The sequence below is a fragment of the Ursus arctos genome, unplaced genomic scaffold (genome assembly GCF_023065955.2).
Source record: "Ursus arctos isolate Adak ecotype North America unplaced genomic scaffold, UrsArc2.0 scaffold_8, whole genome shotgun sequence".
In the NCBI taxonomy this organism is placed as follows: domain Eukaryota; kingdom Metazoa; phylum Chordata; class Mammalia; order Carnivora; family Ursidae; genus Ursus; species Ursus arctos.
The window spans coordinates 52103922-52128982 of NW_026623100.1; the positions used below are offsets into that span (position 1 = coordinate 52103922).

The 25061-nt window shown below is 43.5% G+C and overlaps 1 protein-coding gene across 6 annotated transcripts in view; it reads right to left on the reverse strand.

The window, feature by feature from the left end:
• Positions 1-11425: 11425 nt before the first annotated feature.
• Positions 11426-25061, reverse strand: part of MTA3 (metastasis associated 1 family member 3) — a 154100-nt gene continuing 140464 nt past the window's right edge. For 5 of the 6 annotated variants that reach the window (XM_026479758.4, XM_026479753.4, XM_026479712.4 and 2 more), the window contains 2 exons: positions 24647-24793; positions 11426-12119 (listed from right to left, as the gene is read on the reverse strand). In XM_026479758.4, coding sequence (XP_026335543.1) covers positions 12094-12119; positions 24647-24793 — 173 coding nt within the window. In that variant the 3' untranslated portion in view covers positions 11426-12093. Of the gene's footprint in view, positions 12120-12910; positions 12985-24646; positions 24794-25061 lie in introns of all 6 variants that reach the window. The other variant, XR_003311738.4, reaches the window with a different exon arrangement.

Genomic DNA, 25061 nt, shown 5'->3' on the forward strand with positions numbered 1-25061 from the left:
CTCTCCCACTCCCCCTGCTGGTGTTCCGTCTGTCGCTGTGTCTCTGTCCAATAAATAAGCAAAATCTTAAAAAAGAAAAAAAAAAGATTCTGTCTCTCCCTCTGCCCTTATGCTCATGCTCTCTCTTTCTCTCACACTCTAAAAAATAAATAAAAATTAAAAAATAACTGGACCAAGAATGAGATCTGACTACTCTTCTCTAGGAAAAACCTAGTCATCAATTATATGCCAACAGTACCTAGAATTTATAAGGTAGTCTTTGCAGGCTTCTTTGTCCCACTCTTGGGTCTTGTCAAACCTGTGCTTGGGGGCACCTGGGTGCTGCAGTCAGTTAAGCATCTGACTCTTGGTTTCGGGTCAGGTTGCGATCGATCTCAGGGTCCTGGGATTGCCCCACATTGAGCTCTGCACTCAATGTGCAGTCTGCTTAGGACTCTCTCTCTGCTCCTCCCCCCTGCATTCTCCCTAAAATAAATAAAGACATCTTTAAAAACAAACAAACCTGTGCTTGTATAGAAAGCAAAGGAAAGCCAAACCAGACACAGTGGAATTTGGAGTCTAAGTCAAAGAGAGAAAAAAAGAGCGGGAGGGTGGGAGGGGGGGAAGGGGGGGGACTGAGGAAGAGAGGGAGGGATGGAGAAAGGGAAGGAGATAGATAGGAGATGGGTCATCCCTAGGAGAGCCGGCTTCCACTGATCTGCAGGAGGGATGAGGGAAGGTGATGAAAAAAGATATAATGATTTACAGAGGTCTTGTCCTTGTTGGTGAAAGACAATGAAGCATCTAGTTTGCTACTCTTCTGTTTCTGTATTTTGAACTCAGATCAGTTAAGAATTCATATACACTGAGAAGACAAGAGCTCATTGATATGAAATGTTCAAAAACTGAGTTTTTTCTGTGTATTCTTGACTTATAGCTGAAATTTTAGAATTGAAACGATAAGCCCTTTTTATATGTTTCTGTCTGAGTATGTAGTATTTTCTTACCTTCAGATTATCAAATTACTTAGATTATAAATCTCTATTTATAGAGATTCTGTTTGAGATTTATTTATCTTAGAGATGGAAGCTTATACAAATTGAACATTCCTAAAATTCCCCCAAATTAAGGAAATTGAAGCTCTAATACTTTCAATGTGGAAAAAATACACACTAACTCAAATGTTTTAAGAATTTAACATCACATAATTTATATAATTTTTTGTATGAGACTAATTTAATACTGTTTTAGCAAAAATAGCTATGTCTTCTGTGAGTTATCAGCATTAAGTATAATAGAAGTTTACATTTTATTCTATTTGGGTATGTTCTTCCTAAACTCCTACAGATTTACTGATCAAATAAGGTAGCACCACTTCTATTTAATGTAAGAATATGAAAAGTTTGCATTTAACCAAATTGAATCACTATTCTGATAAATTTCAGGAGTAATTATATTTTGCAGTGTGTCAACTAGAAGATAATGTCCAATACCTTTAGGTAACCTAAAATCTTGGACTAATTCTAAATTGGGTCCAGTAATTGATACTCATTTAATTCCTAAATCCTTTTTTAGTAAAATAAAATACGGAAACATTATTTCAAGCATAATTTTTAGCTCTTTATATGGTACTGAAGGCCCATATATATATATATATATATATATATATATATATATATATTTGGGCCTGTGTGTGTGTGTATATATATATATATATATAGCCTTAATATATATTAACATATATATTAATAGACCCAAATATATATATTTATAATATAAATGTAAAAATAAAATATTTTAGTATATAGTATATTATTATATATTTTATTATATTATATATTATATTATATAAATATAAAATATATTTATAATACAAAAATATATATTTGGGTCTATTAATAAACCTGTCCATTTTTGGCACCTTGAAAAGTTATAATGGATGTGTATGGATATAGAAAGTTGTACTTTTGCAGAAAGGAATTTTATTTGAGTGGTCAAAGTTAGCTAAGGATTGACGGGTTTATTTACATGATTTTCAAAAAACGTTTTAGTGTCAAATATTATACTGATGCCAAACTAGAATCTGGCTTTCTCTGTTAAAGTGACAAAATTTTCCTGGATTATCAGTCTTCTCTTAAGAAGGGTTTGGTTATAGGTTTTGTTTTTTGTTGTTTGTTTGTTTTTTACCTTCTGAGTTATCTGCTTAGAGGGCAAAGATTCTATGTCTTATCAGAATAATTTCTTATGGTTTAGGTTGACTTTATCATGTCCTTGATTATTGAAGTGAATAAAGTCCTCTCACTTTTAAAAGAGCTAAGATTCTTTACAATCATGTTTCCTTTTATGTTAACTTTAGCCATCTTTTCACCATCACTTTAGTTAAAGGTGTAGCCAAGGGGCACCTGGCTGGCTCAGTCAGAGGAGCATGCAACTCTGATCTCAGGGTCATGAGTCTGAGCCCCATGCTGGGTGTAGAGATTACTAAAAAAAAATTAATAAACAAACTTAAAAAGAAATGCGGTAGGCAAGTATTGTTTTTCAATAATCTGTCATCCTACCTTAAGTGCTCAAAACTCCTGACAGAAGCTTTTGATATTTTGTCTTCCCCAAATCAAATCCTCTCTTAAAAGATATTGCTAAGTGAAAGAATCACCAATCTGAAAAGGCTACATACTGTATGATTCCAACTAATGACATTCTAGAAAAGGCCAAACTATGGAGACAGTAAAAAGATCAGTGGCTGCCCAGGGGGCAGGGGAGGGGTGCCGGGGATGGAGAGTGGGGGAATGGATAGGCAGATCACAGAAGATTATTAGGGCAGTGTAAATACGCTGTGTGATACCATAATAATGGATACATATCATTTCTTTTATAAATACAAAAATAAAATCCTAAAGAGTATCTTTCACACCTAAAACTGTTTTTGAGATTTCCCAGAGGGCCCCTAGAAAATCACTTAGAATTTTTTGTTTATCTTTTTAATATTAGGTTTATCTGATAAGTTATAACTAATGAGCATCACAGGAAGTTGGTTAAATCAAGAGATGCTTTCATTTGGGTAAAATGTTATTGACAGAAAATCTTCAGAAATTTTATACTGCAGAGGAAGTTCTAGAGAATTGTCAGTGCCCTAGCTGTCCATAATATATTTCTATTTATCAGAGTCCTAGTGCTGTTTTGCTGAATATTAGACAAAAACAGGAAAGTGTTATCAATCATAATTTGTTGTTTTTAAAATGTTAACTTGGTTGCAACTTTACTTCTTTGACTTGAATCTAGCACGTTGGAGGCCAATGGCTTTTGGTGAGAGATTCATATCACTTATTCATGGGGTTTAATTAATACACAGGTATTTATGACCAAATCCAAATTTACAGACCCTCTTTCCTTGATATTCTTAACATATTCTTGGTGTCAAATAAAAGATCAAAAAAAAAGATTTAGTGAGGAGAGATTTTATTTGAAGGATTACTACAAGGGCAACAGTAGAGGAGGCATGATTGCAAGAAGGGGTGAGGAACAGCACAGGAGACTATTGTAATGGAGAACCCCTAAGATCTGCATGTGTCACATGGGTTGGCAAAAAGAGTTTTTCTTTTATAGAAAAGAATGGGTGTGAGGAAGTGGGATGAAAGGGTGGCATGACAGGATGGTAAATCAGAGTTTCACCCTGAGGCCAGCCTATTCTCAGGAGGGTTTGTGTGTGGGCTCTGGCTGACGTGGGGGGGGGGGGGGGCAAAGTCCAAGGGCCTGTGAGAAGGAGAGAATCTTAACCAAAATTTGGTTAAAAAGCATTTTATTGCCATTACTCAGTGGGGACAAAACAATTCAGCTAATCCTTTATGAGGCAAAGCTCAATGAACTCCCAAAAGGATAAACTCAAAGAAACCTACACTGAGGCATATTAGAAGCAAACTTTCAAAAGACAAAGGACAAAGAGAGCATCTTAAAAATCACAACAGACTAGCAAATCATCACATACAGGGGGTCCTCAATAAGAAAATAAGCAGATTTTTCATCAAAAACTTTGGAAGCCAGAAGGCAGTGGACCAGTATATTCAAAGTGCTAAAAGAAGACCCTGTCAATCAAGAACTTTGTATATGGCAACTGTCCTTCAAAGTGAGGGAGAAATTAAGACATTCCCAGTTAAACAAAAATTGAGAGGGAGTTTGTGACCCCAAGACCTGCCTGGCAAGACATGATGAAGGGAGTTCCACAAGTTGAAATCAAAGGACAGTAACTCAGCTCCGCTTAGCATGAAGTCTACTTGTCCCTCTCCCTCTGCTTCTTCCTTGCTTGTGTGTGCACTCTTTCTCTCTCTAAAATAAATAAATAAATAAATAACATCTTAAAAACAAACACACAAAGTCCACATGTAGAAGTAAAGATCCCAATAAAGGTAAATACATGGGTACTTATTACATGGGTAGTTTTTTAAAACAATATTTTATTTATTTGTCAGAGAGAGAGAGAGCGCACGTGCACAAGTGGGGGTAGGGGCAGAGGAAGAAGCAGGCTCCTCACTGAGGAAAGAGCCTGATGTGGGACTCGATCCCAGGACCCTAGGATCATGACCTGAGTCAAAGGCAGATGCTTAACCGACTGAGCCACCCAGGCATCCCAAAGGTAGTATTATTGTAACAATCATTTGTAACTGTACTTTTGTTTGCTTTCTACATGATCAAAGAGACTAATACATTGAAAGAAAAACAATTAATAGTATAAAAGCTAATATTACTGTAACTTTGGTTTCTAACTCCAAATCTTTTTTTCTACATAATTTAAGAAACTAATGTGCTTAAAAGAATCATTAGTTTATGTTTTGGGGCACACAATATATAAAAATGTAATTTTGTAACACTGACGACCAAAAGGGGTAGGGGCAGAGCTATAAAGGAACAGACTTTTTGTATGTTATTGAAGTTAAGCTGGTATAAATTCAAATTACAGTTATAACTGTAGCATGTTCAGTGCAATCCCCATGGTAACCACAAAGAAAATAGCTATAGAATATACACAAACAGAAATTAAATACTTCACTACCAAAAAATCAACTAAACACAAAAGAAGACAGTAACGGAGGAATAAGAAACATAAAAGCTATAATGCATATAGAAAACAAATAGCACAATGACAGAAGTAAGTACCCCCCCAACAGTAATTACTTTAAACGTAAATGGATTAAACTCACCAATCAAAAGATAGAGATCGGCAGAATGGATAAAAACACGATCCAACTACATGCTATCTACAAGAGACTCACTTGAGATCCAAAGACACAAACAGGTTCAAAGAGAAAAGATGGAAAAAGATATTCCATGCAAATAGTAACCAAAAGAGAGCAGGGGTGGCTGTACTAGTATCAGACAGCAATAGCCTTTTAAATAAAAGAAGTGTACAAAGAAGGATGTTAAATATTGGTAAAAGGTTCTGTACCATAAGATGATGTAACAATTATAATCAGTCATGTACTTAATGACAGACCATCACAACATATAAAGCAGAACCTGACAGAATTGAAGGGAGGGATAGATCGTTCTACAACAGCAAAGGCTTCAATACCCCACTCTCAATAGTGGATAGAACCATAACACAGAGACAAGTAAGGAAACAGAGGACTTAACACAATAAACCAACTAGATCTAGCCGACATGTACGAACACTCTACCCAACAACAACAGGATATACGTTCTTCTCAAGTGTACATGGAACATTTTCCAGGATGGATCATATGTCGGGCCATAACTTAAGTCTCAACAGATTTAAAAAGATAGATATTGTATGAAGTATCTTCATCCACAACAGGATGAAGTTAGAAATCAATCACAAAAGCGCCCGGGTGGCTCAGTCGGGTTAAGTGACTGAGTCTTGATTTTGGCTCAGGTCATGCGTCCTGGGATTGAGCCCCCCATCTGGCTCCACGCTCAGCACTGCTTGTCTCTGAGTCTGCTTGTCTCTCTCCCTCTGCTCCTCTTCTCACATGTACTCACTCACATTCTCTCCCTCTCAAAGAAATAAATAAAATCTTAAAAAAAAAAAAAAGAAATCAATAACAAAAACAAAACTGGAAAATTGATAAACCTGTGAAAATGTAACAATACCGTTTTAAAAAACCAACGGATCAAAGAAGAAATCATAAGATAAATAAGAAAATACTTAGAGATGAATGAAAACAATTAAAAATAAAAATAGAACTACCATATGATCCAGCAATTCCACTTCTGGGTATATATTCAAAGGAAACAATAACACTCTCAGGAAAAATATCTGCACCCCCATGTTCGCTGCAGCATTATTTACAACATCTAAGACATGGAAACAACCTAGTGTCTACTGAGAGATGAATGGATAAAGAAAACATGGGGTGTGTGCACACGCACGCACACATGCACATACACACACAGGAATATTCAGTCATAAAAAAGAAGGAAATGTTGCCATTTGTGAGAACATGGATGGACCTTGAGGGCGTTATGCTAACTGAAATAAATCAGACAGAGAAAGACAATTACTGTACAATCTCACATATGGAATCTAAAAACAAAACAAAACAAAAACAAAAAACCCAAAACCAACCAAACTCATAGATACAGAGAACAGATTAGTTGTTGCCAGAGGAGAGGTAGGGAGTGAGAGGATGGGTGAGGTTGGTCAAAAGGTACAAACTTCCAGTGACAGAGAAACAAGGCCTGGGGATGTTATTTGTAGCTTGGTGACTATACTTAAATACTGTATTATGTATATTGAAAGTTACTAAGAGAGTAAGTCTTAAAAGTTCCCATAAAGGAAAAAAACAACAACGTAATCAGGTATGGTGTTGGCTATTAACTAAACTTATGGCGGTAATCATTTTGCCAAATGTACATGTATCATAAGATTATGTTGTATACCTAAAACTAATACAATGCTATATATCAATTATGTCTCAATTAAAAAAAGAAAAAAATAAAGAAAACTTAGCAAAGAAAACAAAACACCTCACAGTAAGGAGGAGCCTCCCTCTCTCCGCATTGTCCTGCGAGCGCGGTGGGGATCCCAGACCTGCGTCTCATCTAGCAGTAACAAAGCAGCTCCCCTTTTTCCTGCCAGAAAAGTCTCACACAAGGCCTGCTAACACAATATTTAAATAAGATCCAGAGTTTCGCAGATAATACTCAAGGTGTCTAGGTTTCAATCAAAAGCATTCAATGAACATACCAAGAACCAGCAAATTCTCGGCTTGAAGGAGAAAAGACAATCAACAGATTATCAACATTGCGATGTCACAGACATTAGAATTCTCTAAAAGGATTTTAAGGCAATCATCATAAAAACACTTCAGGGAGCAATTGTGAACACACTTGAGACGAATGAAAAAGAAAATTTCTCAGCGAGGGCCTCTGTGTTCCGTCTTGAGGTGTTCCCCTACTTCCACAAAACCTTCCCTGACCGTGAGTCCGGCCTTACTGAGCCCTCTATGCCGGAATTCCTGCCAGAACAGACGCTGCTTTAATTACAAGGCTCCTGGTCTCCGGTAACCTTGCATGTGTATGTCTTGCTTCTGTAGTGAAACTCTGGAAGGAAACTCAGTGTCTCTCTCTCTCTTATTTTTATTTATTTATTTATTTATTTATTTTTAGAGAGAGAGAGAGAGACAGAATGCGCACAAGCAGGGAGGGGGGAGAAGCAGAGGGAGAGGGAGAAAGAGACTCTCAAGCAGCCTCAATGCCTTAGCGTGGAGCCTGACGTGGGGCTCAATCCCATGACCGTGAGATCACGACTAGGGTCAAAATCAAGAATCAGACGCTCGACCAAGTGAGCCACCCAGGCGCCGCCCCCCTCTCTCTTTGAAAAACTTCTCTCCCAAATCCCAGCAAACAAGGGTCTCAAGCAGGCGTACTTCACTGACAGGGGCTGAAGGGTCCAAGAGAACCTACGCAGCACCCGAGGCAGAGTCTACACTGCAGTAAAACAGATGGGAAGCAGTACAATGCACAACAGCGCATCATTTCTATCAAGCAGCTTTCAACACTCAGGGCACCCAGGAAACAGTGGAGAATGCCAGGCACTCGGATCAGGCTCCCTCTCCCTTTAAGAAAACTCAGAAGTATCTTTTCTACTTACAGGCCCGAGGAGAAGGTGCTGGACTTCCATCTGTGTGACGTGCAGCTCCTGGGTCCGCTTCACCTGCTCGGGAGCCTCGTTCTCACACGGGGCCCAGCACTGGGCCCGGCAGTGCAAGAGTGGTTGATGGGGAAGGGTTGCTCCTCCTGCCTCCGGGCCAAGGGGACACGAGGGCCCAAGGCCACCTCCCTCCTGGAGTGACCTAGCTTCAGGAAACCTCCAAGTCCTCAGGATGTAGCTTATGGGAGCGCAGAAGAAAACGCAGACCCTGGGGCTAGGTCTCTGGGCATCTGAGTGTGGCTGGGAAAGATCAGCCTCACCGGCCTGGCCTGTGAGCTACGCAGGGGGCCAGGGGACCCAAGACGAGGAGCACCTGATGCTGGGGGCTAGGGCGAGCACACACTGAGCCTTACAGCAGAGCCACCATCCCGGCAAAGGACAGCATAAAACCAGACATGATCTCCAGAAATTTATTGGAAACACAATACAAATTGATTAGTAGATGGTATCTACTTACAGACAGTCCACACTAACATCACGCTCTGAATGGATTATCCTGGGGAAACACTCATGACCACGGACGCATGGTCTGGGCTAGTGTTCTCTGGCAGGACAACTCGGAAATTGGGGGCAGAGGAATGGAGGGGAGGGATGGACAGAAAACTGGGACATGGCTTTCCTGAGGGGAATGGTGAGGTGGGGCTGCTAAATGGGTAAATTCCCCCAAAGGAAAACAGGGACAATCTTTGAGAATAAAGGCTTTACCCCCCTCCCTTCCAAACACATTTCCTTTCTAGGTGAGTGAGTCTACAAAACGCCCACAGGGGCAGCTCCTGCGTCTACCCTCACTGGGATAGCACGGGGGCATAAACGCCAGGCTGGACGTGACACCGGGCACACCCAGCCTGCCTGCCTGCCCTCAGACCCGCTCCTCTATCTGCACACCCCCCCCAGCAGTGGGGGCTGACCACCACAGCGTGCTTGTCCCTGGAACCCCCCCTCCAGCTGGGTCACCTGAAGAGCCCATAGGGCACGAGGAAAGGAGAAGCCAGGCTATTTCTCCCCACCCCTGCCCAGGGCGGCGGTGTTTCCGGCAGCAACCAGGCCTGCTCGAGGCTCCAGCTCCCACCAGAGAGGACTTTTGTGGTCCCCAGTTCCTCCCAGTGGCCCTGGTCCCCACGCTCTGGTCACGTGGCCTCTCCCCTGTGTCCCCCCAGCCTCTGGGGGTGGCCGTTTCCTGTTGTTGTTCCCCACCTCTGAGTTTGGCCTCTTCTTGTTTCTGTGTTCAGTAATTCTCAGGATTACAACCCCTGTTTTAAATATTTGGAGTGGCTTCTGTGTCGCTGGCTGGATGCTGACTGATAGAAACTGGGCTGTGGGCAAATAGAGCTGTGAGAGGTGGGCTAAAAACCAGTCCGTGCTCCTCTTTTGCATTATCTCTAGGGGTGCACAGGTGGTTAGGCAGAGTGGGGAGATGGCTTGTGAGCTGCTGTGTGCATGTCCAAGGGAGCACAGACCAGGCTCGACACGGTGCCACCGGGCGCATCTGCCGTGGGCCGTGCAGACAGACCCCGCGTGTCTACCCCACAAGCTCACTGCACCATGGTGACATGCCCCCACACAATGGAGACACTGTGGCCCCAACAGTGTCTGAGGGAAACCCTCTCAGCACCAACTTCTCAGAACGGCCAAGGCAAATGTTAGAGGCTCCTTGGTGTTTTTTCTCTATTCCCTTGAGTGTTCAATCAGAATGCCGGGGAACTTTCCAGAAATGAGGCGGGAACATAAAGATCTTAGTCAACATCCTCTTTGTAGGAGGATGGGGCTGCAGAACCAGGCGTTCTTACTACAAGGTGAAGTAACAGCTTTCTTGGTACATGTGGCTCAAAACGAGATGCGCTTTCACCAAAGCTAAATGTGAACTACAACTAGGGTGGGGGCTCCCTCTTCTCCCTGCAGACCGGGCTTGGCCTCAGTCTCCAAATCTCCTGGACCTGGGTGAGGAGGGCCTCTCCCAAGACGCAGGGAGAGTGAAGCTTGGCAGCAGAGTCACGGAAGTAGACTTTTCTCTAATCAACAGGCACATTTCACACGGGTCAGGAGAGGAGCGTGGAAGGGCAGGGAGCCATTGCACCTCCTGTGTCCATGTGCGACAATAAGTCCAGGGCAGGACACAGAGACAGCTTTTCCCTGTCTTTCTTTAGAGAGAACACACCATGTGGTGTGTGATGCAGTGAGCCAGTTGCCTCCTCTCCCTGTTTTCAGAGGGGGACTTCTCTCTGCGGAACCCCGAGGGTGACGCCTGTCACCTCCACCCCACTCATTGGGCACCTCTCATACAGGCCCACCGTCGGGGCCCCAAGCAAGACCCAGAACAGCTCCAAGAGTTGGCAGTGGTGAGAACATCCCCAGGTCACCCTCGCAAAAGCCAAAGATGAGAAGCAACGCCTTAGAAGAGAAGCCACACTGGCTGCAAAACTAGAGAAGGAAAAGGCAGCTTGAACTCTGAGCATTGCCATCAGCCATCACCCATCATGTTCTCTTTGCTGAGCTGAACCCAGCCTCTGAGGATCTGGGCATCTACGGTGTCATTGTCATTTTAATGATACCTCACTCTACTTAGGGGGCAGGGGAGTGTCAACTCAACCGTAGTCATTCTGTCCTGCAACAACCTGGCTGTTTGGCCACCCAGCTGCAGACCCCAGGGACAGCTTGAAGGCCAGACTCCAGTTTTCTTTCACGGTGCTGTGAGCCTGTGCCCTGCAGCCTATTCCTGCAAATGGAGGACAGGGGAGTGGCCAGACTCATATCTGCTCGGGGGAGTCGTGGGGCACTAAGTTATTCCTACCCCTGCAGCTGTGTGCACAGAACTGCAGAATGGCCAGCCTGTGGGGCCAGCAAGGACTGGTGCTGAGGGCAGACAGGAAGAGCCCAAGCCAGTGAAAACTGGGTCACAGGCACATCTCCTGGGGCCTAGGTACGTGTGTTCACAGAAATGTCTGGGCTGGAAGCGGGAGGGGGCTCGTGGTGTCGTATATACACACTCACCTGCAAACACACTTCTCTCATTTCACCCTCCTAGACCAAACAGATTCCGTCTGTTTAAAATAAACCTGGGTGATTTGTGACTCGCTGAAGGACCAACCTGGCTACAGTTGCTCGGCGGCTGGCTTGGCTGTCAGGGAATACGGCAGGACGCGAATGGCTTGTCACAGTGATACACACGCTCAGCTTGGTTTCAACACCTGCTTTTGCTGGAGCTGTCTGGGACCAGGCAGAACCAAGTAGAACACCAGCCTCTCTCCAACAATAAAATACAGATGATATGAAGAATTCACAGACTTACCGAAGAAGATTTTCTTATTTTTTTGTCAGAATCTCATAATTCTGTATCTAGGAGGGGTAGAGAAGGGGGAGCCAAATATAGGATGCAGGGGTGAGAGAAAAACTTCCCCATTAAAAAAAAATAAAGATGAAGCCTAGTGAGAAAAAGCCAAGTGACAATAACGGCAGGGATGGGGCAATATCATGAACTGCATAAACACTGGCACTTTTCTTAAGAAAAATCCATTCAGAAAGCTGCCATGTCCCTCCTGTAGACCATCATGGCGCCGACAAGAGGGCTGAGCTGACGCATGCAGGGCAGCAGCAGCTCTGAGCTCTCAGCAGCTCCGCTGCCTGAGGAGCCGCGGTGCCTGGGAGCGGAGTGCTGAAGAAGGAAGAGGCTGAGGGGCTCCCTTGTCCCCTCAATTTTCAGGCAGGTCCCGCTGTGGGACAGTGAGGTCTCTGAGGGGAAAGCGAGGTGACACTGATTCACACGTGGAGACGCGGCTTTGGGGACGTGCACTCCTACAGTTTCTTCCCCTGCCCCACCAAGTCTCCAGGGGGCACATGTGTAGGTCTCCCACTGAAATGTGCTGGAAATGGGGCTGCCTCCTTCCCAGGCACGACTGTGAATATCAGCAGGACGGTGTAGCGAGTCTTGGCTTATAGTATGAAATAGGGATAGCTCAGTCCGACACGCAGCATGTGAGTTCTGGGGAAGGAGAGAATGGGGGGTCAATGTTAAAGCAGTTCTGACAGAGGGGGCAAGGTGAGATCAAGGACAGAGACAGCCCTCCCACCCACAATGTCACAAACATCAAGGAAAGGCAGTCAGGCATTAATTCAAATAAAAGCTCACAGGGTAGTTTAAGGTTGGACCAAAGGGAAGTCTTTCTTATTGAGGCCAAGAAAATATGTGAACGACATGAAGTATCTTAAAAGCTAGGTTTTGGGTGGGCAGGTGTGGTGGTCACTGCCAAGGCGTACGGCATACCAGGCAGGTGCCAATACGCTTATCAAACCTACATCACGGGCCATCTCTGACCAGATACTAAGGAATGGGGAGCACAACTGGCCTGGAGGAGACACAACGTGATCTCAGGTAACCATAATTAATCACAGTGATGTGGGCACTCAGAGGCTAGGCACACATTTTCCTGCAGGAGGGAATGAATCTCAAACACCCACTGTGTCACAGTGGCCCTCATTCCCACCCCACATCCTCCCCCCCCAAAACCTTCAACTCTTCTTCCCAGAGTTGGTCATCTAGAGACTCGCAATAGAAATAAGTAAATGAAAAGCAGAAGTGGCCTGCAAAGCGTATCATTACCATCTCGTATTACTCACTAGGTTGTGAAACCTTTTGCTTGGTGATGAGGAAAGTGGCTAGAGGGGAAGTGGGGGTTGTTTGCTGAGATGGGACCAGGTGCCCCGGCCAAGGGAGTGCTCGGACATTCTCTCCCATCACACTCTGCAACCAGGAGAGGACACAGGGATGCTCACCTTCACAGCCTCCCGCCATCCTGAGGAAGGTCTGCAGGATGGAACAGAGCTGGGCCTTCACTTCATGAGCCTTTCTAGAATAGGGGAGATATATGCACACAGCCTGGTATTTGATAGGGCTCCGCAAATACGTGTTAAATAAAAACCCAGATAATTCAGTTTTGGACTCAGGCTAACCTTTGCTTCATTGAACCTACTGCGGGTTATGTAACACATCGTTTAACAACTTTCACCTGAACCTTGTGAGCATCAGAAGGGTTAGGAACTTGCTCAAGGTCACACAGTGAGTAAGTTGAGGATTTGAACCCAGATCTTCTTAATTCAGGCCAAGATTTCCCTACTACACCAAGCTGCCCCATTCTCCATCCATCCCAGTAAGAGCATACTGTCCTCATCAGTGTCTAAGTGAAGGGTTATGTATGTGTCAGAATCTCTAGGATTTCTTAGAAGGCTCTCTCTCTCTCTCTCTTTTTTTTTTTTTCAAGGGTGGGGGGGATGCTCTGTTTTTGTCCAACCCCTGTGGAATTAAGCCATCTGCAATAAGAGCCACTTGTAACAGTTTCCCAAGTTTCTGATCTGTTTTGGTAAATTGTGCTTCCTTTTATTTGTACAAAACTTACCTGCTTCCATTTCAAACGCAACCCCCTAGCATCCAGGTTGACACCAGCCTTCTTCACACTGGCCGTGGTTTTAAGTTGAGACAAGTCACCTCTCTGCATTCCTGGCTGAAGAATCCCAGTGCTTACCATCTGTCCTTATGAGGCTATCACTAAACCATGCATTTATCCCCCCTGCTCGGAGCTTCCTCAGCCCCACCATGTTTCCTTGAAGCAAGGAACAAGCACCACATGCAGGGCTCAGATGCCGAGGCCCCAGCACAGCAGAGAACCCCAGGAGGAGATGTCCGTGACCTTGGACATTCTGCACTCTAGCTAACTAATGCAATGAAAGCCACCTTCTTGTATCCACCTGCTGGATTCTGAGTTCTCCCTTCTGAAACCCAGAGGAGAAACCACCATCAGAATTTTGGAGGCTGGAAAGCAGATACTCGAGTGATAACAGACTACACGCTCAAGAAAGGCAAACCCGAAGCTGGCAGTGAGGAAAGCCAAGAACCCAATTTGTCCAAAGGGTCTTCAAATGGCTCAGGAACTAACACCAGAGACCTCTGGCAGTGGAGAAGGGAGACTGAATCATGGAGATTAGCTGAACACTGTTTGAGAAGCAGGTAGACCCCTAGAAGCCCTCCTGACTCCATACTCCTAGGCGATTGCCTGCCTCCCACAAGTCTGAATGTATGTCCTCTGAAGAGGACCCAAAAGAGGGTCTCAGTCCTAGGGGACACCAGGCAACAAGCACATCTGAGGGTAGGACTGGCTACTCCAAAATTGAGGAATCAAGTGAACATATGCCTAATGGATGGTGAGACCTCCAGTGTTCTTCCCATTTAGCTCCCAGAAAGCATGCCACTAAACCTTAAATTCTGGGGGAAGAGACTGGTCTATGGTCTGGTGTTTGTGTCCCCACAGAATTCCTATCTTAAAATCCTAAAGCCCAATGTGATGGTATTGGGAGGGGAGACCTTTGGGAAGTGAGTAGGTCATGAGGGTGTAAAGAGACCCCACAGAGCTCCCTAGCCCCTTCCACCACGTGAGGACACAGAGAGAAGTCAGCAGTCTGAAACCTGGAAGAGGGCTTTCACCAGAACCCAACTACACCAGCACCCTGATCTTGGACTTCCCAGCCTCTAGAACTGTGAGAAATAAATCTCTGTTGTTTATAAGTGATCCATCTGCAGCATTCTGTTATAGCAGCCTGAATGGACGACGAAAGATGGGAAGAATCTTCTCTGGGAAATGTGACCAGCCTATGAGAACAGATCTGGAAATAGTGGCATTTGGGCCACCTAACAAACAGCCCAGCCTGATCGCCATACCATGAAGTGCATTACAGGCTCCACCCACAAGCAGGGCAGAATTTTCAATCTGATTAGAGTCTCCTACTCTTAAACATTAGTAGACAACCACAGGTCACCAGGGAGAAACCTCCAACATAAATGTCAGAGACCAAAACAAAGAACAAAGAGAAGAATTAAAATTCTTCTATTCAAAGAGAAGAAGACTTAAAAACAGAAAACACTATCATTAGTATCTCCAGAAGATACAGTATCCCTGAAACACAAACAGTATGCTATTGAAAAAAATAAATAAATAAAATTGAGGGGCACCTGGCTGGCTCAGTTGGAGGAGCATATGACCCTTGACTGAAGGTCATGAGTTCAAGCCCCATGTTGGATGTAGAAATTACATAAATAAACAAAAACAAACTTAGAAATTTTTTTTTAAATTAAGAGAACCAAGGGGAGTTGGCAGAGAGCCTATAGAAAGATTGAAGAGTTCTGCATTCTATAATGGTGGGCTAATTTATATTGGACTAACTCTCCAGCCAGTAACAATAATAAACTCTAGATAAAATATATAAAAGAAACAACTGCTCGAAGATTCTGGAAAGCAACCAAAAATCAGGCAAAAAATGGAGGGATATGATACTTGAAAAAAAGGTGATATTCGATGACATCCACCCCTAACTGGCTTTTCCTTTGTGGGCACTTCCATGCAGTACAAAAGGAATATGGCTCAAGCAGAAAACTGCAGTCTAGCTGGGCTGAGGAATCAGGGGGAGCCCAGAATTTGAGGCTGCCAATATAGCTGGAAATATAGGAGGAGATCCTGGAAAGTAAGAGGACAGGGAAAGGGAAGCTGCCAAATCTACATATACACTCCTCTCAAATCACTGGTTGATTCTGGAACTATGCATTTATGAGGTGGGACTCCAAGGAGCCCAGTGGGAAACATCAGCTGAACAGCTAAAAAAGGCTAAGCAGCAATCTTAGCAGCTGTCTACTGCTGGGAAGACAGATTATGGAGTTTCAGTTCCGCCAAGTAGGAGGGATTGGGTAAACAACTTGGTCTTTCCATTGAAATCTCACAGGACTAAGAGCAAAACTGAAATAAACCAGACCTATTAAAGTTTTAAAACAAGCCCCCACAAAATCAAGGTGACCTCCCAATTTAATTGCTTGCTAGAACAAAATGCAACAGTCTGCAAAGGAAAATAACAGAATCCAGAGTCCCTAAAACTTATCATCCACATTGACCAGTATTCATTAAAAATTAACAGACTGAGGGGCACGTGGGTGGCTCAGTGGGTTAAGCGTCTGACTCTTGATCTCAGCTCAGGTCTTGATCTCAGGGTTGTGAGTTTAAGCCCTACGCTGGGCATGGAGCCCACTTAAAAAAAGAATTAACAGACTGAGTAACCCATCCAAAGAAAAAAGTCAGTAGAAAATGACTAATGGATGATTCAAATGTTAGAATTTGTGGGTACGGATATAAAATATTCACTATAAGTTTGTTAAAGAATCTACGAAAAAGATGAATATAATGGGTAACAAGATGGTATATTTTAGGAGAAATATAAAAGAACTAAATGGAAATTCTAAAACTGAAAAAAACAAAATCTGAAATGAACAGTTTGTTAGATGAGATTAATAGCAAATTTAATATTGCAGAAGAGGGGCCCTGCCTGGCTCAGTCAGTAGAGCATGCAACTCTTGATCTTGAGGTCATGAGTTCCAGCTGCATGTTGGGCATAGAGTTTACTTAAAAAAATACTGCAGAAGAAAGAATCGATGAACTTGAAGATGTCTAAAAGTTATTCAAACTGGCAAAGCATACACACTACATGAGTCCATTTATCTAAAATTCTAGAAAATGTAAACTAATCTGTGGTGATAAAAAGCGGATCAGTGGTTACCTGAGATGAGGCAGGGGAGATGGAGTGGGTGGGAGGGTAGATTATAAAGGGGTACAAGAAAATTTTTGAGGGTGATGGATAAGTTTATTAAGTAGATAACGGATGGGTAAGCGATTATGGCGGTTTCCTGGTACATACATACGTTAAACTTAACAACTTGTATATTTTAAGTATGTTTTAGTTGAGGGGTGCCCGGGTGCCTCAGTTGGTTAAGTGTTCAACTCATGATTTCAGCTCAGGTCATGATCTCATGGGTTGTGAGATCCAGCCCCATGTCAGGCTCCACACTCAGAGGGGAGTCTGTTTGGGATTCTCTGTCTTTCCCTCTCCCTCTGCCTCTCCCCCTACTTGCATGCACATGTGCTCTCTCTCTCTCTCAAATAAATAAATAAATAAATAAATAAATAAATAAATAAAATCTTTTTAAAAAATAAGAAATACATGTAGTTGAATGCCAATTATGTTCAATAAAGCTGTTTAAAAAAGAAATGATAATGGAAAATAGCTTTATAGGGTTTTTAAAAAATCTGCTGGAATAACAGGTGCTGGGTTTAGAGATACTATGTAAGAATCATTCTGAGTTCAATAAAACTAGAAAAAATCATTTAAAAATAACCCTAAAAAGAACAGGAGAAAAAAGAAAACTGGTGTGATCATGTTAATATCAGGCAAAACAGACTTTAAGCCAAGGAGTATTAACAGAGCTAAAAAGAATCATTTCACAGTGCTAAAAAGGTAAAAAAGACATAAAAATTGTAATTATATGTATAACCAATAACCGAATTTCAAAAAACTGAGGGAAAAATTGACAGAATAAAGGGAGAAATAGACAAATCTGGTTGGAATATAAAGTTGAGAGTTTCCCAGAAAAGAGAGCAAAAAGATGCAGAGGAAGAAAACTGGAGAGAAAAAAGAAAATCGGAGGACCAGTGCAGGAGGTCCAATGTCCAATATCTTGACCCTTTCTTCTGCTGTCTGATTCCAGATGCCTAAAATGTGGTCAGCCCTGTTTCCCCAGGACTCACTCTTGGCCTTGCTCCCTGGCTGCCCTGGGGAGGGGCTCCCGTAGGTACTCAGCGAAGCTGCAATCAGACCGTCATGGAAACAGTCTTCTCAGATTATCCTCTTCAGGCACCTCCATTTAACAAAGTTGCCTTCAAGCTTGCTCCTCAGTTTTACATTAATTACTTTTTGCATTCATTTATATGTAAATAATTGTTGATAAAAATAAATATTTGCTTACGGGAGGAAAATGCATAGATTAAAACTCAGATGTTTTCTGAGCTTAGAGAGTACTCAGTCATCTGGAAGGAAAAACAGGAAACAGGAAAAGAAAATAATAATGAGCAAGGTTGGGAAGCTTAAAATGAACCCAGTGGGGGGGTCCCCGAATCAACTAGACTGTGACAAATCTTTCTATTTCCATTGCCCTGGGGGGCCTCCAGATTCAGAACACTTCTCCTCACTTCCATACTGGGACCCAAAGACACTGCTCAGGAGGATACCTAAATCAGTTGGTTTGGTTTCTGGATTGGTCTTTACCTCCCCGGGGTATCACGATCTACTACTGATATCCCAGTGGCTTTCTCAGACATATGTGCCAGCTCTTTGGATCGATGCGTCACACTTCAATGGAAGAGTTGTTTCTCAGGGATTTTATCCCCTTCCTCTGCTGTCTTCCTCGCTCTCCTTTCCCAAGCATCTACCCTTCCCCACAAAAAGCCCAGGACCTAGCTCTCACGTTACAGGTTCACTTTCTCAGAGATTCACCCTCCACATGTCACTGAGAATGGGAATACATTGGGAGAGGTTGGCTAAAAAGGTTTCCTCTAATGTCCCTTACAGGTAAACAGAGACAGTTTAGTGAGGAGGACCCTTGAGCAACTACCATGGACTTCTGTCACTCTTTTATTGCTCAGAGGGTGTCATGTGGAGACCTCTTATAGGCTCACACACTAGTATATCCCTCAGGAAGAGGATAAAAGTATTCTCTGGGAGCAACTGATATTAGCAAACCCAGGAATGGTCTCAGGTGTGGCCGATTTGGCATCCTTCCAGAATATTCCAAAACACCAAGTTGTTAATTACTCATGCCTAATGCATTTGGGTCTGTTTTTCTCTACAACATCACCCTCCTACGGCTTCACAGTATGAGCGAACGTCCAGTGCCCTCCACGTAATGCTTCAACAGTCCTGAAACCCTCTAGATATACTAGGTACTCTGCTATAATTCACATTCAATAAACCCTGGGGCCATAATGACCCATTAGAAAATACTGGGGGAAAAAAAAAGAAAATTCAAAGGCACTTTTATCTATGAAACCGGGTTGTAACATTACATCCTGAGACAAGATCAGAGGCAAGTCTGGGAGCACTTGATGTTCTTCCACAAACAATATTTTGGAAGATTAAAAAAAAAAAAAAACTGTAGTCTTTTGAAAGGATATAAAAATGTTGACAGAAGGCGGCCTGGGCCCAAGCATGCCTCGGAATGCCATCAGCTGTTGCTGGCAGTCTATTTTTATTGGGATTTGTGAAGACAGCAGATGCATTCCCAGAGCTCTCTCACTGGTACAATGGACCTCATCACCACCCATTTCTCAGAGTTGGGATGCAAACAGTTGGAGCTGCTGAATCACTGATTCAGAAACAAGTCATCCAAAGGACAGTCTTCACACCCCAGATCATAATATTGTACTCGGAGGCATCCACATTGGATACCCTCTTCATGGGGGACTCAGAAAAATGATATTACTCAATGTGGAAAACAAATAAGGAAAAAAAATTAGATCTACAGTGTATTCATACACCCCAGGGGAAATAAGCCAGAAGAAAGCAGATTAAAAAGGAGTTTACCGTACAATTCATCAATTTCCTTGGCTCAGGTGTCCTGACTCTGTCCCACTGAAAACTCACCTCTCTCCTGAGCCCATTGCTTTGGTTTTCCTGACACTGAATTCTGCTTCAGTAGTACCCCTGGGACAAAAGCTGCATCATCTCAGAGAAAGATGAAAAGAGCACACCTCCGATTGATGTTCCCTCGGTCGTATGACTACAAGACAGAAGTTGCTCTCTAGGGTCCCCATTTGATAAAGGCAGAGACATAGCAGGTGATCACCCTGTCCCTGGGCACCTGGGCCTCGGGAAGGAAGACCTGATGACTGGGTCGGGGAGGGCATTTTCTTAAGGGGTCAGGACAGGATGGGAGATGCCTGAACAGCCCATCTGCCCCTCTCCTCTCCTCTGAAAAAGATGCCACTGTCTCAGGATGATAAGGTTCCATCCCCTCGGTGGTAGGGTATTTAATTGCAGGAGCCTCCAGGGACCTAAATGAGCCCTCTTTATCAAACTAATTTCCTGTCTTCAATACTCCTTTAAATAACTTAATCAAAGGCAATGTCTCTTTATAGATACTGGGCCCTTCTAATGTGCAAATACGCTTTGGAACCTACCCATTTACTTTCAAGCAAATCCATGAGTCGGTTTTTGAAAATCGTATTTTTGGGTAAGAAATAAATGTAGTTATAAGAAAAGTGTTGACATTTTATTTACATACAGTCCACATATGACTACAAAAACTTTGGTTGATATCTTAACAATTTTCAAAACAAAACTTTAGTAATAGCTCTTCTTTAAAGGGTAGGGGACAATAGAATCTTAGCACTTACTGAATACCTACCATGAGTCAGAGTCAATGCTGGGTATACCGTATTATTTAATTTAAACACATTTCAACTTTAGGTGATTCTGTGAATTCTCTCTTATTTCTTTTTTCTCCCCTCTCTCGGACACGAATATAGTTCTTAGGCTCTCCATTCCAGAAAAAGTAGGGGGTGTGATATGGGCAGAAGAGCTTCACAGAGGCAGGAAATGGAGTAACAGCTTTAATCAGACAAGGTGGCTTACAACTCACGGCTAAGCACAGAAAAATACCTACTATGTTCCTCTCTATATTTCCAAACACCCACCCACCTCCGATACACAGAAAACAAACATCTGCCAGGTACCTGCTGCACTCAGCACACAAATCTGGGTCCTTATTCACCCGCTGGAAACAACCCTGGATTGGAGCTTAAATCTCACCTCTGCTGTTGTTAGCAGTGTGGCTGTAGGCAAATCCCTTAACCTCTTGGAGCTTGGACTTTTTCATTATTAAAATGCAGGTTGTGACACCTACCTCATGGAGAGTTTGGGAGATCAAGTGGTATAAAGTAGGTGAAATATTTTTAACCATTATCACAACTCCATTAAGGCAAATGAAATTTGTACTTTACAGAGGAGAAAACAGGTTTAAGGAAACTAAGTGATCGACCCGAGGCCACACAGGAAGTAATCAGAGAAGTCAGCGGTTAATCCCATCTGATTCCAAACACTCGGAGGTACTTTTTCCCCCACGGTACAGATAAATTCCATTTCCCTGCTGCCTTCTCTTTCGGTTCTCAGACATGGAAAGGCTTTCCAGTAATCGCTCTTCTATCCCCACTGATCTCAGGGCCTTCGCTACTCACAGCCATGTGGAGTTAACCAAATGGGCCAAATGTGGTAGGTGCCTGGTTTACTGGCAATAAAAATGTCATCAAAGCATCTGTAAGTCAGAAAAAGAGACAGGATTTCAAAAGCACATGACAGCATGGGCATACCACCGGACCAACAGCCTGATGGGAAAGACTGAAGTGTAAGGGACTGGTAAGGGACCAGGTAGGTCTCTGCTCTGAAATTTCATTTTTCCGTCATTACTGACCCCAAATAATGAGGCCTCTTACGTATGAAGATTCTGTTTTCACCCTTGGAAATTAAATTCCAGTAGGGTCATCACAGAGGGGTATGTGTGGCCCGGTGCTGTGGGTTACATGTAGCAGAGGACACAGAGGGCTGACTCCGAACCACCAGGGCCTTTAAGGGGCCAGGGCCAGTGGAAAGCCAGTGACTTTCAGGAAGATGATAAGAAGCCGGCCATCATGTTTTTAAATGTCAGGTAAAATCCTTTCTACCAGCAGAAATCCAGAGCCTCTTTTCCCATCATCGTGAACTTCCAACTGAAGGTAGAGGCTGAGTGAAGGGGGCGAGCCACTGAGAAGGGGACAGGAAGCCCTAAAGCTGGGAGACCTGGATACTTCCGTACAATCAAATTTTGTTTCCAGTTAAATTAGTTCTGTCCGTCAGCATCCTGTTTGGTGTACTCGTCTGTCTGACATGCTGGTAATTAAGTAGCAACGCTAATTGATTTTATGATCGGATCACACAGGGTGAGGCTTTTCCATGAATTTGTATTCATCAGTTCCAGTAAATGACGGTATTGACTATCCCATGAAAACTCACTATCAGCCTAATCTTTTTTTCTAGTACTTTGAGTTCACCTTGGAAACTCAGGTTTAGTCTGGATCCTATATCCCGAGGAAATAAGAAACAGAACCTTTATCCCAACGAAAAGCTCCACTGGAAATACAAAAGTGGGGACATGTTCTGCAATGTGTGTTTGCATTACACTTGTCTCTCAGCCCCACATCCATCCATCTAAACTCAGCTTGGGCCGTGCTGGGACTGCGACCCTGCAAACATACTGCTCCTCTGCCATCCGGCTCCCTGATGCACCAGCAGGGGGTGCTAGAGGGAGCCTGCAAGGCAGGAGGTCGGAGAAGGCACTTGCAGCGTCCTGTTCCCGTCAGCCTCATGGCTGCTGATGTTTGCTCCGTTCCCTGCTTTCCCTCTTGCTCCGGGAACCAGCCTTGTCACATCTGAGAGAAGCCAGCACCGGCCGGCCGGCAGCGCCTTCCCTCAGGGGCCTCAGTTCTTGCTCCTCGGGCCTCCTTGAGCCTCCAGCAAAAGGAAGAACCTAACTTCATTTTGCTCTCCCAGCCTTGGGGATGGAGGTGGCTTCCTGTGCCCCCCATGTTCCTGTTCACCTATTCTGTCCTCCAATACATGTCCCATTGACTTCTTATGTTAAATTAGCTAAAATAATTTCTGTGCTTTCTACTTTGCTGACTCATATGGCGTATTTGAGAGCCACAACTTCATAACCGTGGTTAAAAGAGCAAACTCTAAAATCAGCCACACCTGAGTGGAAATCCCAATCCATTTATACCTGGTAACTTTGGAAATTTTAATTTACCTCTCTAGGTCTCAATCCTTTATTCAATTAACATTTATTAAGTCCCTGCTAAGTTCCAGGCACTGTGCTAGGCAATAGAAATACAATGTTATGCAAAACAGTTAAATTCCCTGACCTTCTAGAACCTTCTGTCATGTAAATCAAATGAGGTAACACAGGTAAGGTACATGTCATCAGCCTTCCTCTCCATACCACACCGGAAAAGCAAAGACAAAAGGGTTTGAAGAAAAAAGATGTTTCAACAGTTAAGTCTCTTCAGAAAATGAGATGGGTGTCATTTCCTCAACAAGGTTGAAGGTCTCAGTTAACGTAACCCCAAGGAAGCCCTAGAGAGGGAACACTATGAGGTGGCATTTCTTAGAAATTCTAAGGAGACAGGTACCCGTGATAAAATGTGAGCTGTCATGCGGGGCTAGGACTGGGGCCTGGAGTGACTGTGACCATAGAGCACAGGTGGAAAAAGATAGTAGAGAGCTGCTCTTCCAGCTGTAGTCACCACAAGAGTCTTCTTACCCTAAAGCGTATATTGTATGTGTATGCGTATGAACCAGAACTTAATTTCTGCTTCCTGCAGTAGGACAGTACATACCTCCAGAGGCCAGGGAGGTGATGACATGGAAAAGAAAGAAAAGCCCCAGGCTGTGGGCAAGGAAAAGCTGGGAAGAAACCCAATCTCCACATTTTGACACAATCTGTCCTTAGTCTTCCACTGTCTAGATATCGGGCATATTGTGGCAAGGATGGCCAATGTCCTTGTTATCAAAGAAGTGTTTCTGCAAGACTACTGTGTGGCTAAATTCTTGAAAGCCATATCTATAACACACTGATACCCTATAAATGCAAATTAAACTCTTCGCCCTCAATTTTTTATTCATTTTGACATCACCATGACCATGAAAAGTCATACTGAAGGAAAACAACCATGGGAAACTATTACTAGAAGGTCTATTGCACATCCCTGCTCTAGGGCCTCATTATAACTAATTTACTGTCACTGAAGGAATTTGGAGGCCCCGAAGACATGAAAAGCCTGGAGAGAGTTTTACTCGTAAATAAATGCCAACATTTAAACCATCAAGACAGCTTCAAATTCCAGGACTATTGAAATGGACAATATATACTGCCTGGATGATTTATTATGCTTGTGTTTATAGTCCAAATGGGAAGATAATTCAATTCCACCTGAAGAGTCATTATGTGGCCAAACCCCAAGGGAAGTACTTTGGATAAGAGGTGATATTTCTCAGCTTTTCCATTTCAAACAAATTATTATTTCTGTATTTAAGACATCACCCGGGCAATTGCCTTCATGACTTGTAGCACTCTTGAGCAATTAAAAAAATTTTATAAGGTGAAAGAAGTAGGGGACAAACGCCAAATCCAAAATGATCCACAGAACGCCGAAGAGCCCCCAGAGAGCACGGTTGCCTCAGACATAAGGTGAAATCCTCCCTTCTGCTCAGGAATACATAAATGAGCAGTGCGCATGCATCCAGCAAGCACATTATCACCCAGCAGAGACAACCTGATAAATACAGACTTCCTCTTCAAACAAGCCTCCTCACAGGGCACGTGGGCGAAAAGGTCCCTCCTGAGGAGGTGGTGGAGTATTACTTGGCAAAAGGTCTTCATTGTGGCACGCGGCAGCCTTCCCTCGTACCCCCTTACCACACACTCAGTTCAATTAGAGGGCAGAAGAACCTGTTTGCTACGCGTCTTGGATTGGGCGGAGGACATGCTCAGAGTGGACAAGAGCAGAGAGGCCCTGGCCTAGGAGATCAGCCCCCAGAATTCCTGGGCTTACATACCATCCAGGCCATTGTGATGACTGTAGTTTCTTTTCCCCAAAATGCTCAGAGACGTGTGATTCGGGGTGGTTAGCATCCGCTTGGTAGTGGGGGTTTGCAGGCTTGGCGTAGATCGAATTACATTAGGTTTCTTCGAAGGATGGATCTCTGGCAGGGGGAGAAAAGGTTCCTCAACTCAGAACATGGTATTAAAAATCTCTGTGTGCACTTACATTGCCTAATAGGCACACATCTTACTTCTTAATGAGCTGAGAGTCAGTTCCTTAGGAGCCAGCCTGCTTTCCCAAGGACTTGCATAATGAATCAGCTTCAAGTGCTGTTACCGCGGCTTTACTTAGCAAAAGCGAGCTGCTTCTTCCTCTGCTAGCTGGAGCTGAGCTTCACGTTGGGAGGACAAGCAACAAAAACAACAACA